Genomic DNA, 14,634 nt, shown 5'->3' on the forward strand with positions numbered 1-14,634 from the left:
AAAGCACATCTCAGATCAGACTGCCTGAATCTTCAGGTAAAGCTTTACTAGAAATCCTCAGAGCTTCATCTGGACTGACATCCTCACAGCCTCTGTAGTCTCTGGTTTAGTTAATTTATAGACTGTTGGCGCCATCAAAACAAAGCTGGTAGCTTAAGTTTTTCATGCACCTTTTATGTGAATTAATTCTCCCAAAAACACCTTTTTTTTTTTTTTACCATTGCATTGTGTTTTTATCTAGTCTTATTTCATGTTGTTGTTTTATTACATGGAATATATCGCCTTTTTATAACTTAAAAAATATATATTATATGCTTTATCTGCATAGTATTTATTTTCTTTTACTTTCATCTTGTCTTATCCTTATCATGTCTAAGCAGTTTGTATGACTACAATGATATATAGATAAAGGTTTGATTGATACAAGTCTTGCCTAACAGTTAAACTAGAAAACCTTTGGCCCCTCCCACACACACTCAGAGAGATGATTCAACTGCATCCACCATGTTTATTAAAACAAATTCAAACAACTCTACAACAACTAGCAGCTACAGAACGTTAAAAAAACTCAGCAACATCACAAGAGCTTGTCTTTACAGATTGCACAGAAAAGAGACCCAATAACAATTTGTATGTCGTCATATATATAAAAAATGTATATAAGACACACTAATGTAGCACAAATAGAAGAAAAAAAAATCATGAAAATGTTGAACAGGAAGCAGAAAAAAGAACAAAGAACAAAAACAACGTCCTGAGAAATCCAAACATCCCAAAAAGTGATTAAAGCTAAAGGCAGAAAACTGAATATTACCAAAGCACTCTTTGGTGATTTGCTAATACTAAGAAACTGCTGACATTTGGGAGAATTTCTGAGTTTGTAAACCATTTTGCCATATTTTAAACAGATAAATGCTACAATAAAAGAAAGCTTCATGCATCTCTACTTCTAAAGAACAGTCAACGGAGCTACATGACAGAAAAATATCCACTTCTTCAGCAGGAAAGACAGCTTAGGAATTCATATTATTTCTGCAAAAACTGAGAACATCACGGAGCTGAACCCACAGTGACGTCTGTGACCGTGGGCTCGTGTTTTATCTGGTGGTCTTTTCACTTCCCAAACCACAGCACAAGTAGCTTCGTCTTGAAATGTGACCGATAATCTCATAAAATAATAACTCTCCCACAAAGTCAGTGCAAGTTTTTGTTTTTAACAATTTAATACTACAAGTTGAATTTCAGGTTGTATTTTCAGTCGTTGCTTTTCTTATTGTTTTTTGGAGTTAATCATTTCCTCCTCAAGCCAAAACTGTCTCCACCCAACATGTTTAGGTTGAGGCAGCAAGCAGGCAGTCCTAGTCCAAGTCCTAGAATCTAATCAGGCAACAAACTGTATAAAGTAACGACTGTGAAAGAGGAAATAGTAGTTTGTTGTGTTTGCCGTGCGTCTTTTTCCTCTGACTCATATGATATGAGACAGCATTGTGTGTTTTAAAGAATATGTCTCTGTTTCCTCTTAAAGCAGCAGTGGGGAGTTAGTTTGTCAGTTTCTCACAGCTGCAGATGCTGCGACAAAAATTCAACCACAAACACAGCTGAAACCTGAACGAATGAGGCTCCATTTGAGGAAAAAATGTTCACGTGACACATGTTGGTTGTTAGCCTGACAAAACAACAGACACTTGGACTTAATTAATCATTTTTGTGTGTCGATTTTATCCAATAAGTCATTTTTAAGTATATATTCATTTCATTTATAAAATTCTGCAATTTTGCTTCATTGTGCAAATAATTATGAATGAACCTGAACTGCAAACTGAATGTAAAGGGATAAATATAAGTGAGCAACTGGGTAGATAAATAAATTGACTCATTTATGGAGCCATTTCTGCTAGTTTGTGTATTGTAAGTTACGGCCCTGAATGTAAGACGACGTTCATAACCACAGGATATAATAACGCGATCGAACGATGTACCGGGACGACACAACCACACGACAATCAGGAGGACAAAGTGTCAGAGAAGACTACAGAAGTACTGACACAGTTAAATGTTTTGTCAGGTTAATGTAGTTTTGCTGAAGTTCTGTTAAAAGCTACTTAAACATGGACAAATGTTTTGTAATAGTGTGCATGTGAACATTTTCTTGGCACAAATGGAACCTCAAACGCGAAGCGATGTCTGACCTCCATTTCAAATGTGTTCCTCTTTAATGGTGTTTTATCTCCTCCCCTTGCACGGGCTCCGTCTAATTTCTGGGTTTGTGAGGCAGACAGAGCACCGACAGCTTTGTAAACATGTTTCACAACTGAACACTGAGATGATTAGGTTTCGAGAGCGATCTTCAGTTTATAGGCATTTACAGATTTATATGATTCAAATGACCCGACGAGATGCATCTTTGTGTTTTAACGGTCTCAAAAACATTGAAAGTGAGTTGAAAGTGAAATCTGTACCAATGTGAGCTTTTAGTCATGTGACTATTTCAAGTTGTCAGGTTTTTTTTTAAAATCACCCAGTGTTCATGTCCTCTTTGTCCTTTGATGCTTTAATGCATCTTTTTTAATGCATCTTTATCCCTCCGTCCGCACACTGAGGTCACACACTGTAGCCAATCACATCGCTCGCTGCCGAAGAGTCCCGCCGTCATCGGTTCTGCTGCTTGTTCCAACGCTGTTTTCTGGCAGCAACGGACTGAGCTCTAAAAATAAACGTATCATACTGCCTTCATTATTTGGAACTTTGTTTATCCATGAAACATAAAGCTGCACCCAAAATCTGTACGGTGTTAGTTTCAATCCTAACCAAGAAGCAACAATCAAATAGCTAAGCTTCGATAAATACAGCCACCCTGGCTCGACCAGGTGGAGCCAAACCTACTTTACCTAAACCTCTTTAACTAAACACACCATTTAAATCTGTTTGAAAAACAATCAAAACACTTTTTACTCATTGAACAACATGTTTTTTTCTCATTTATACATACATGATAGAAAACACATGTATAATTTATCTAAAAACAGCTCTGACTTAGTGACATTACTGTGTGACAGACAGCACCGACAATTCACATTTTAAGGTGGGAGAGTTTGAAATGGAAAAAAATTAAAGAAGCTCAAAAAGAGAATTCAGACTGGAATTAACTTAGAAAAACGACTATAACAGTAAATTATAAGGAAATAGCCAGAGTCTGAAGACTCCTAATGTGCACAGACACCAAAATGTCAGTCAGCAGTGATGATGTACAACACTTCTCACCTTTCATCTCCGTTTCCATGTGTGTGTTGTTTCCAGCGGCCGACTTCTGACTGGTTTTTGCGGCTCCGTCGTTGGCAGCTGCATCAGTCGCATTCGTTTTTACTTGATCCAGCCTCGCCACGGTTTTGCCCCCGTCCACGCCGTCCATCTTCACCAGGCAGAGAGTCTGCAGCAGACCGATGGCGTCGAAGTTTTCTTCGGCGCCTTCACCTCGTCTCCTCAACATCTCCAAAACCTGCGGGTGGGAAACATCCGCGATTGGAAGGAGGAGTCTGGGCAACTTTTTATTTATTTATTTATTTATTTAAATTGGCTTTAATGGAATCATTTGGATCTTGATTAATTTTAATTGATTATGATTGGATTAAAATGAACTGGATTATAATTGGCTTGAGTTGGACTGTCTTTAAAGTGCTCTGAGATGACATTTGTTGTGATTTATAAATAAAACTGGAGTGAATTGAACTGAATCTGACAGATATGACTAAGTTGGTCATCTCATTGGAAACAGCTGATAATCCCACAGTGTTCACCGGGCTCTCAGTTACGATCAGAGAAGGACAAAAAGCTTTCAAAGATGAGGGGCCTTCATTTATACTGATTATAAAATTTAACTTGCTAGTGTCCATTTGAGGAATTCTTAAAGATTATGTGTTTCCCCTTCAAATAAACTGGTAAAACTTAAATGTAGAAAACAAGAAGTGATGACAGACTCTGTTAAACAACACACCTTCATGTATTTGTACGACTTCAGCTCGCTGATGTTCTCCTCCAGGAAGAGCAGGTACAGGGAGAGATCGTCCCATTGGCCGCTGGGGCTGGGCAAGACGCTCACAGTGGGCAATGATTGGTAGGTTTCCAGGAAGCGGGTGTATCCGTGACGGAAGAGGGGGCGGAGACTGGCAAAGATCACTACTGGGACCAGTCCAGCGAAAACAACCAAGTTGACAAAGCTGGAAAGAATAAAGACGCCAGACCGCAGTTTGCACAGTTAGTCCTGACCAACATGAGTTACATTTGCTTTTTGTTCTGTTTCTAATTCTAACTGGAGCTGAGTTTTAACCAAGTTTTGGCAGGTGTCAAAATACATTTGATGTACAGAACTGTCTGTTTTCTATCATGACCACACTGCCTGTAAAATGACCTCAGCAGAGAAAAGACTCCCACGGCGATGAGCTTGCACTGAACCTTCTCGGGGACACTGGGGTCAGAGGCGAGCAGGCCGACGCGCAGCTGGCAGCTAAACTCGTCGGTGACGGAGGCCGGACGCAGGTAGTAACCCAGGTAGATGCAGGAGCACAGCAGGGTGACCAGATTCAGGCTGCGGCACAGCAGGTAGTAAAACAGCAGCTTCCGCGAGCAGCGCTTGGTCATCAGAAACTTCTCCACCAGCGGGTAATTGAAGCAGCCTTCAGTGGGGTCGCTGGTCAAAGACGGAGAAAGAAAAGTCGACGTCATTCATTAGATTTTCCTAATTTTTACTAAATAAATTCATTTTCCATTGAATCAACGAGCAGAAACTCTTAAGATTTAAAATCTCAGGTCAGCAGAAATAACACAATAAAAAACACAGACGCTGTACACAGAATAATCTATAAGTGTAGATATGATATAAAGGAACAATTAAACATCATGGTTATAAAAAAAACTCATAATATTTAATCAACACAGTCACTGCAGGCCAAACGGGGCATAATGAGACGTATTCTTGAATTCTTTAATGAAACAGGCTGATTAAAAGCAACAGGAGCTCATTTAAATGTCTCATCTCACAGGATTTAGGCCTGTAGATAAGTTAGGAGCAGACCAAGAATAGCTTGATAAGTGTAAATATGCCAACGTTTGAGCCTACGGGAGGACAGAGCAGAGCATCCAACCCAAGCATACAATGCACAGCAAAATGTGATCGTTTTAAGGTTTGTGTTGAGCTTCATGGCAGGATGTATCCAGCAAAAAACTATTCATGTTCGATAATAACAGCTCAGGCATAAACGTGTTGGCGACAAGTTTATTCTTGGCCTCAGAAGAAAGCCAGTTTAGCAGTTTAACTTCACATTAATTAATAATTAATCTATTGTCTGATTCTGCTTCTTATTCAGATTTTTGAGGTCATCACTTAACAAGTTTGGAGATTTTGGTAAAAAAAAAAAAAAGTTTTATGTTTCATAAAACACAAAGAATTAGTTTAATGAAGGTTTCCACAAGTGAGTAAAAGGCAGATTTCAGGAATTATTAGAGATTATTAGAGTAATAAACAGATATGCTTTGACTATAAGAAGGAAGTGGAAAGCTGCAGAGATGTGTGAAACTGAGCTGCTTCAGGACATAAGTTGTAATTTTACTGGTCCAAAGGTCCAATTGGTTGGATCTGAGATCAGGTCCACAGTGGGAGAACAGTACCTGTCTGAGGTGAGCAGTCCTGAGGTCGCCATGCGTTTGGCCAAAGTGACGGCGCGGTTGTAACACCGGTCCAACTCCTCCACGATGAAGCCGAGGTCCGACTGCAGGAGGGGCGCCACAGAAAATCTCCAGAACAGCGCCGGGGTGTACATCAGCACCGCCACCAACAGCAGGACGTAGGGAAAGAACTGAGGAGGAGAGAGAGGACCACAAAGAGGTAAGTCAAAGCAACATTTCCATTCATATTCAGTCATTTCTTTCTTTCTTTTTCTTCAGTTCTTATTTCTACAGTGAGGCTGTTTTATGTTCATCTTTGAAACAAATCTGACACAAACTGACCCTGAAAGACAAAAAGTTTTTTTGCATAAATGTGTAAAGACTCATTTGATCAGTGTGTCTTTGATATGAGGATTAATTTTACATGGATTTACAAATGTGTTTCTTCAAGGGAGGAGTCAGTGGTGTAAAAAGCATTTAGAAGCAGCTTTGTTCCCATGGCGCGCTCGTCTGATACAGCGATCAGAGCATCAGTGGTATATTTCATCCAATGCGGACAGAAAATGGTGAAAAATGTGAGGGAGTGACTTCATACTCAATGCCAAAAACACCGGTGTAGATGAAGAAGAAACTCACTAAAAAGACGTCTGTGATCACATTCTTATAAATGATCCGTCTTGAACTTAAAATTTGAAGTAAAACCCAACAGCCTGTTTGATTAAGTACAACCGTGTATTAAAATAAAGTTTAATGGAGGCCGAGCAAAACATTAAAAAGGTTTTAGGTAGATTTGTTTGGCAGCTGGACAGAAAACATCCGCACAGCGACATAAAATCCACTAAAACATGTCAGACATCAGCCTTGCTGAGGGGAACAGTCCAAGATCAGACTGGTTGAAACTGATAGTGAGGCTTCACAGACCCAGATAACTTCTGTTCACAACTCCTCTGAGTAGAAAAGCATCGCTGATGAGCTACGTCACGTCACACAAAAAGCAGAAGTTTGAGGCTTCAGCGGGTACGAGATCACAGGACACATGAGGACCCGAAAGAGCTGATCTGATGAACCACCACCTCTGCTGATTCCTTCAGACCAACAATCATGGCCTGCATCTGCATGATATCACTTAGACTTCATGACTAAGAAGTGGCTGAGATGTTTGATCTGTTTGTTCTTTTAAGATTAGCTGTATTAGCACACCTTTTTGGTGGCATTTTCCACAAAATATAAACATAAACAACTAAAGACGAACAATGACTGAATTTAACCGGTCAGCAACATGATTGAATATTAAAACAACATCAAGTCTTTCAGAAGTAAAGACAGACGAGGCTACACATGAGTAGCCTACTCAGTAGTAACTGAGTAGCTGCTCCTTAAGAGTTTGGGGATCAGGGAGATCTAAAAGAGCTTAAATGTACAAAGAAGGATAAATATTTGTCAGGTGTAAGAAGACGGTGGATCTAGAACGACGCACCAAACATAAATGAGTGGAGTGATTTTTTTTAAATGATTCCTATTACTTCAGGGAAAACTGGGCCAAGTGGTCAGATTTTGTCTGGTTGGGATGTGAAAGTAAGAATGCAAATTTAACCAAATCCTCCGAGGTTGTCAGGGCATCGAAAACTGAAACTCCGTCGCTCCGTCTTCATTTACAATGCACACACGTGGTTAAAAGTGTGTCATTATCCATCCATCCATTGACTATCTTCCACTTATCCGAGGTTGGCTCGCAGAGGGAACAGCTCCAGGAGGAAATCCCAGACATCCCTCCCCTCTAGGGTGACCAGGTTCCAGTTCACCAGATGTGGGACTATGTTTGTGTGGGACACCAATGCATGGAGGTAGTCTAAAATAAACATCTCTATTCTGCCCCTTAGCGTGTACGTTACTATGCTTTTCCATCGAGTTGATTCAGCAGCACATAACAGACTGCAAATAAAAACTTAACAAATAAATCTTATTTAAATGCAACTTTCCCAAGTTCTCTCACCTAAGAAAACATAGAAAACATAGAAAGCTTTCATACTATTTCAGAGCCTCTCAAGTTAACACACCTGACTGTGTACAGTTGAACAGAACAGACAGTCGGGACCGCATTTATTCTTTTAATTATCGTGCTTTTTGTGAGTCTCATTGTCTGTGTTGTTTCATGTCGTGTGAAACGGAAAAATGACTCAAGCAAACTTCACACAAAACTCTACCAGACTCGCCTTGCGCTGGTTTCACCCAGGGATAGATAGCTTCCCAGTCTCTGCTGTAGCTGCATTTTCTTTCCTTAGTTGTACGAGTCGTGTTTTCCTTCCTTTCAGACCATGTCTCGTGCTGCATGCCGGTGCCGTTCTGACCTGATTTGCATTGTTTTTCGTTGGTGGGCGCGCCCTAAACCTGCGTCCATGTTCCCATTTGATTGACATGATCAAACAGCCCGCCTCCTGATGACAGCCTCACTGCTTTCTCCACACAGCCATTTGATAAACGCCAGACTATAAGACACGCATTTCAAAGCTGAAGTCTGACTGTCAACAAAAACAACGTCTCAATTTGTGGGAAGTGTGTAAAGTATTGAAAATGCGTGACTGTCCCACACAAAGCGGGACCTCTGGTCACCCTCCTCCCCTCAGCCACACACTCCAGCTCCTCCTGGGGGATCCCCAGGCCTGATGGGACAATCCCTCCAGCATGTTCTGGGTCTGGATGTGCCTGAAAAACCTCCAAAGGAAGGCGACCAGGAGGCACCCCAACCAGCTGGGGTGATCGCTTCTTCTCAGCCTTCCTTTCTACTTGAGTAATTTTATCATCTCAGCAGATATTTTACCGTAATTTCTATGATGTGGTTGTTATTTTCATGGTTGTTCTAAGCACTTTGGGCTGTTTTTAAACGTGCTTCTGATTTAAAAGTGGCTGAACTTGACTCCAGTTCCTGCAAACGATCTCCTCACAAAGCCGTCGTTAAAAGAAGACGTCGTCACTATGCTCCGTTCGCAGCTTTATTGAAATTAAATGTTCCTCACGTCAAATTTAAATTTTTCAAATCTATTTTTCAAAGCACAATAAAAACAGGCTCTTTTATTTTCTTCTCACGCAGCGTGCAGACGCTTTGAAGGCAGGAGTTTAGGAACATAAAGAGACGCACGCACCCAAATTATGAGAAATATTCTCTGCCACACCCAAACAATCACACAAACAAAAGCCACCAATGCAGAACTGGAAATGTGCTTTCTCATAATTACAACTCAAGATTGTACAACAGGACATCTCAGACTCTGAGATTTCTATTTCTGTCCCACATCTCAGTTCCTACTTATGTCACCAGTGTATCACACAACTCATTAACGCAGTAAAACAGTTTGAAAGTGGCTTATTATTGAGATTTTTCAAAAGGTAGATGTGTGAACAACTTCTATCTTCTTCAGCTAAACACTTGAGTGGTTTAATTCAATTCAGTTCAGCTCAGCTTTATTCATAAAGCGCCAAATCACAACAAATGTCATCTCAAAGCACTTTAAAGATACAGTCCAGTTCATTGTAACAGTTCATCTGTTAGAGATGCACAATTAATCACATTTTAATCTCTGAAAGGAAAGCAAAAGTAAATCAAGTTCTACCTAACGACTGAGTGTGCCAATCACAGCTGTTCCAAGAACCAAACACCGGAGTTAGACTTCAGATTTAGGGCGAGTGATGTTAACCAAGAACAGATCAGATGCAAAGAGCGCCGTGGCAACACAACTAACTTATCCAACCACCCGAAAACACACCACAAACTGCAGGATGACGACGAAATGAAGGCCAAGAAAAACAGTCCAGTGGTTGTTAACGTGTCCAACATCAACCAGCGTGATCAAAATATTGATCCAAATAATCGTGATCATTTTCTGGGTCATGGGTCATGTGTGTGTGTGTGTGTGTGTGTGTGTGTGTGTGTGTGTGCGTGTGTGTGTGTGTGAGTGTGAGTGTGAGTGTGAGTGGGTGTGGGTGTGTGTGTGTGAGTGTGAGTGTGAGTGTGAGTGGGTGTGTGTGTGTGTGTGTGTGTGTGTGAGTGTGAGTGTGAGTGTGAGTGGGTGTGGGTGTGTGTGTGTGAGTGTGAGTGTGAGTGTGAGTGGGTGTGGGTGTGAGTGGGTGTGGGTGTGGGTGTGGGTGTGTGTGTGTGAGTGTGAGTGTGAGTGTGAGTGGGTGTGGGTGTGTGTGTGGGTGTGTGCGTGTGTGTGTGTGTGAGTGTGAGTGGGTGTGGGTGTGTGTGTGTGTGCGTGTGTGTGTGTGTGAGTGTGAGTGTGAGTGGGTGTGGGTGTGTGTGTGTGAGTGTGAGTGTGAGTGTGAGTGTGAGTGGGTGTGGGTGTGTGTGTGGGTGAGTGTGAGTGGGTGTGGGTGTGTGGGTGTGTGTGTGTGTGCGTGTGTGTGTGCGTGTGTGTGTGTGAGTGTGAGTGTGAGTGTGAGTGTGAGTGTGAGTGTGAGTGGGTGTGCGTGCGTGTGTGTGTGTATGTGTATGTGTGTGTGAGTGTGAGTGTGAGTGTGAGTGTGAGTGGGTGTGTGCGTGCGTGCGTGCGTGCGTGCGTGTGTGTGAGTGTGAGTGGGTGTGGGTGTGTGTGTGTGTGTGTGTGTGCGTGCGGTGTGTGTGTGTGTGTGTGTGTGTGTGTGTGTGTGCGTGCGTGCGTGCGTGCGTGCGTGCGTGCGTGCGTGCGTGCGTGCGTGCGTGCGTGCGTGCGTGCGTGCGTGTGTGTGTGTACCTTGTGCAGCCACAGAGGTAGAGTGTATGTGTGAACAGCTGCCCAGCAGTATGAATCCACATAGGCTGCCTGCCTCCAGGAGAAGTTTGTGGGAGAAAAACAGCTGATCTGAGTACCTGAGAGACGCACACAGACGGAGAATAACCATTTAACCGTGCACTTCATCCTGACTCTACCTCAGCCTCACTTGAAGAAGCAGATCTGCTTTCACCTCGACTCACCAACAGAGACTTCCTGAGCGAAGGCCAGTGAGATGAGGAGGAGGGGCAGCCCCACCGCCACGCAGGTCACCATCTTGTCCACAGCCATCTCCGTTCGGATGCTGCGGTATCGAGCCTGGTTTGGGTCCTTCAGCAGGAAGTCGCTGAACACGTACTCTGTGGCCACGTGGGCGATGGCCATCTCTCCGCTCTGCTTTTACCTGCACGCACAAACACGATCACACACTTAAATTACCAACTGACTCCTCAAGATGTCTTTTCAAGGCTAATTTCATTGTGAAGAATCTCAAGCAACAGGTCGGGTCAAGGGTTGGTAGCTTTTCTCTTATTCTGCTTCCAGAGGTGGTGAAAAGCATTCAAGTTCAGGAGTTAATGCTCACATCAGTTTATGAAGCTCTCTCCACAACAGCAGGCTCTAAAGTTCAGTCAGAACGGTGCGATTTAAGTAAAAACCATTCAGTGAGCTGCAGATCTGTGGATGGAAACGCCTTGCTGAGGGGAACAGTCCAAGATCAGACTGGTTGAAACTGATAGTGAGGCTTCTCAGACCCAGATAACTTCTGTTCACAACTCCTCTGAGTAGAAAAGCATCGCTGATGAGCTACGTCACGTCACACAAAAAGCAGAAGTTTGAGGCTTCAGCGGGTACGAGATCACAGGACACATGAGGACCCGAAAGAGCTGATCTGATGAACCACCACCTCTGCTGATTCCTTCAGACCAACAATCATGGCCTGAATCTGCATGATATCACTTAGACTTCATGACTAAGAAGTGGCTGAGATGTTTGATCTGTTTGTTCTTTTAAGATTAGCTGTATTAGCACACCTTTTTGGTGGCATTTTCCACAAAATATGCCAAAAGAAGCGCTGTTAAGTTTGACTTTACAACAAAATGTCCCATATTAATGTCTGAGAAGTTGTTACAAAGTTGACTATATATAAAGTTTAGGTGTTACATGACTGTAAAGGAAGGGACTGTAACAAAATAACAAAAATTAACTCATAACGGCACCATTCCCACCTAAAACAGTGGAAGATGACCTGGAAATAATGCTGGAAAGACGACACTTCTTTTAGTTTAGTCCAGCTTTTTATGTGAAGGTGATTGGAAACTATTCAAACTATAAAAGCTAGTTTGAATATTTACAGTCAGGTCCAAGTTTACCATCTTCTAGTGGCAACTTCCAGCAGAGTAATGCACCGTGTCATGAAGTTGGCAGTGAGCTCGGTGGACTTCACACTTTAAGATGCAGGAAACTGGCAGCATTAATGACCAGCTGGAAAATAAGCATCAAATTTTGAGCTTATAAATCAACAAGAAGTGAGGCTGTAGTTTAGTTGCTCCAAATAAAAAAGAGTTTGATAAGTGTAGAGTTTCAAAACGTACCTGCAGAAAGTACAGCTTTTTACAATCAGCACTTCACTTAATACCAAACCAAAACTGCTTGGCTGCTAATGTAACGTCTTACCAGACATTTAGGACCCGATTTAAACATCTATGACCCACTTTACAGGTTAGGAAATCTTAATTAAACCTGAACCCTTTTGAAACATTATCACAATTAGAAGCTGTAGTTTTTAAAGATAGTTTAATTTAGCCAACCTCAACAGCTGTAGGTAGAAAACAAGAACTTTATCTAGTAAAACAGAGAGGAAGAGGGGTCCTGGGACAAAAACTGACACTATGAATCATCTGTAGCCTGTCATTATATCCTCAATATTACTTTAGCTGAGCCTCTCCAACTATTTAAAGTGGTGTAACATGAATCCAGACTGAAAACAACTCGTGACTGTAATATATGTAACATCAACAGGCTCTTTGTTTGACTGGAACTTCTTTTTTAAACAACATTTAAAGCTGTAATCATCATTTAGCATATGTTCATGAATAATCCACTAAATTGAAAATCTTTGATAGTTTATTCAACCATTAGGAAGCAACATAAGCTTAGTTTAGTTTATTTTTTATGTGAAAACGACGCCACTTCAAAGCTATTCTACAACTTAACAATCTGAAGACTTCGAGGGCACTTCTGCTCGTTAATGCATAACGATGTTATGTCATCACGGTTATTATTAAAACGGGTTAATTAAGTGAAACTTACCGACTCCCGCTGAGTGTAAGTTATCAATTAAACTGTCATGGCTGTGATCTAACAGTGTCGACTGCAGTAAAAATAAGACGCCTGCAACTCAACGATGAAGCAGCGCAGATGTTCAACAGATGGGACAAAAACAACTTTCGAAATCAACCCTCTTCCTGTAAGACACAAAACTCCTTCCGCCATTCTTAAAACAGGTGCGTTCACGGACACACCTATAGCTTCGATTTTCCAACTGCATATGCTGCCTTCAAATGCAACTCATGAGTTTGTAATTGGCTCGAAGGAGGAAGATTAAAACTCCTCACAAAAGTGTGTTTTGGCTGTTGTTCCTTCTTCTAGATGGCTAATTTTAAACATATCTACTAAAAAATCACTTTAAAAGAAAGTTATTTAATCTAATTTCTTAAAATCTTGTATTTATTTTTCAATTTGATTTAACCAGGATCTCTTCTTCTGGGGAGACCTAAAGCTAAATCTACTTTCAATGAACTAACTCAATTATAACATGAAAAATTGTTACTAGAAACGTCATAATGAAACCTTGAGATTAAAAGAAATTATTATCATATGAATAGATTCGGGATTTTTTATCTTCTTATTAAGGAGGACAAGAAAATGTCAATTTAAGAGCCACCCTGACCAGATAATAAAAAATACATATTATTTCAAATACATACTATGATTCAAAGTATGTTTCACATCTTCAAATTTATTATTTATTTATTCAAATGGGACAGCACAAATGTACAACAACGTAAACATGCCGGATTAAATCCAGACAGTTTCTTTAGATCTGTGGACCAAGGAGGGTAAAAGACAAATAATAAAAATAAAACAATAAGTGAAAAAAGTGAATCTTTAGTCAGTGATACCAGTGTATTTTGTTGACACTGACTTTAATTCCTGTGGAAAAAACATCTAAAAACCAAAACAATATTGAAACGTAGCGGGGAAACTGGACAGAAGAACGTGAGGAAACGGATCAAGTTTCCAGCTCAACTGTGCCCAGATTTATTCTTGTTGCCGCAGTACAGCTAACATGAGGTTGAGGTGTCCCCGGAAAACAAAAAACTGCCGCTAACTCTCAGAGACTTTCCGCCCGGTCCGTCCCAAACTCTCTCCCTCTCGAATAACATCCTCCCCTGCAGCTGAGGTGGACACCTCCCTCTATAACCCACTGCCACACACACACACGACACCAGTTAATCTCCCCAGCGTTACAATTTATAACAAAGATAATAGCACTAATATTTTTCCCCCAACTATTAATTTGGTGGAACTGTTTTTAATAAAAATCTGAATATTATTAGTTTTAAAAACTATTTTTGTAAAGTAAATTATGAATCGCCATTAAAAATGTGATATATACCAGTAATAAGTAAATGAAATCATGTCAAAATAAGTAGTTGAGTCCAGAAAAAGACGGTTGTCTGAACTCCTCTGAATGACTTTTTTGATTCAGGCATCAATCTAATTTCAATTGCATTACGACTGATTTAATTTCCATCAGATCTGATGTGTTATTGTTTTATGTGTGGACCCCAGGAAGGCAAGCTGCTGCCCTGACATCAACTAACTGGATCCTTGTCAATAAATGAACAAATAAAAAACCGCATGCATTAATATTAATGTGCTAAAATTCAGTTATGCGTGAGTTTGTGCTCACAAAGAGCCATAAATCATTAAAAAGAAAACAACGTGAACTGAGTAAATAACATGTAAAAACGTCGTAATATATCAACATGGGCTCCGCTTTTTGCAAAACGTCTAAATGTAATTCATAAATATTGACAAATCTAATCCCCGCAACATTAACCTGAACACGAAAGTAGTTTAAATGTGCTTTTCATTAGCTGAATTAGGTCTTTCCTAGCTTTGATGATTTTCCCAGCAGTCCTTAAATGCAGCATTTTCTCGGGTA

The 14,634-nt window shown here is 40.8% G+C and overlaps 1 protein-coding gene across 1 annotated transcript; it reads right to left on the reverse strand.

The window, feature by feature from the left end:
* Positions 1–1,081: 1,081 nt before the first annotated feature.
* Positions 1,082–12,912, reverse strand: LOC140314005 (pannexin-1-like). The gene is made up of 8 exons (XM_072392018.1): positions 12,714–12,912; positions 10,607–10,806; positions 10,386–10,501; positions 5,662–5,849; positions 4,406–4,684; positions 3,992–4,214; positions 3,262–3,496; positions 1,082–2,704 (listed from the first exon to the last, which is right to left on the reverse strand). Exons 2-8 carry the CDS (start codon positions 10,785–10,787, stop codon positions 2,619–2,621), a joined length of 1,308 nt encoding a protein of 435 aa, XP_072248119.1. The 5' UTR covers positions 10,788–10,806; positions 12,714–12,912; the 3' UTR covers positions 1,082–2,618.
* Between the last annotated feature and the right edge of the window lie 1,722 nt (positions 12,913–14,634).

This window comes from Leuresthes tenuis, unplaced genomic scaffold, assembly GCF_036924035.1.
Source record: "Leuresthes tenuis unplaced genomic scaffold, fLeuTen1.0.hap1 SCAF_9, whole genome shotgun sequence".
NCBI lineage: Eukaryota > Metazoa > Chordata > Actinopteri > Atheriniformes > Atherinopsidae > Leuresthes > Leuresthes tenuis.

What these genes read in the sequence shown, in the direction of transcription:
- LOC140314005 (XM_072392018.1), bottom strand. Translation starts at nt 10,787, where the DNA reads ATGGCCATCGCCCACGTGGCCACAGAGTACGTGTTCAGCGACTTCCTG. An exon ending in CGCTCAGGAAGTCTCTGTTG is followed by an intron (nt 10,502 to 10,606) that starts GTGAGTCGAGGT and finishes TGCGTCTCTCAG; the next exon opens with GTACTCAGATCAGCTGTTTT. An exon ending in GGACTGCTCACCTCAGACAG is followed by an intron (nt 4,685 to 5,661) that starts GTACTGTTCTCC and finishes GTCTTTGACCAG; the next exon opens with CGACCCCACTGAAGGCTGCT.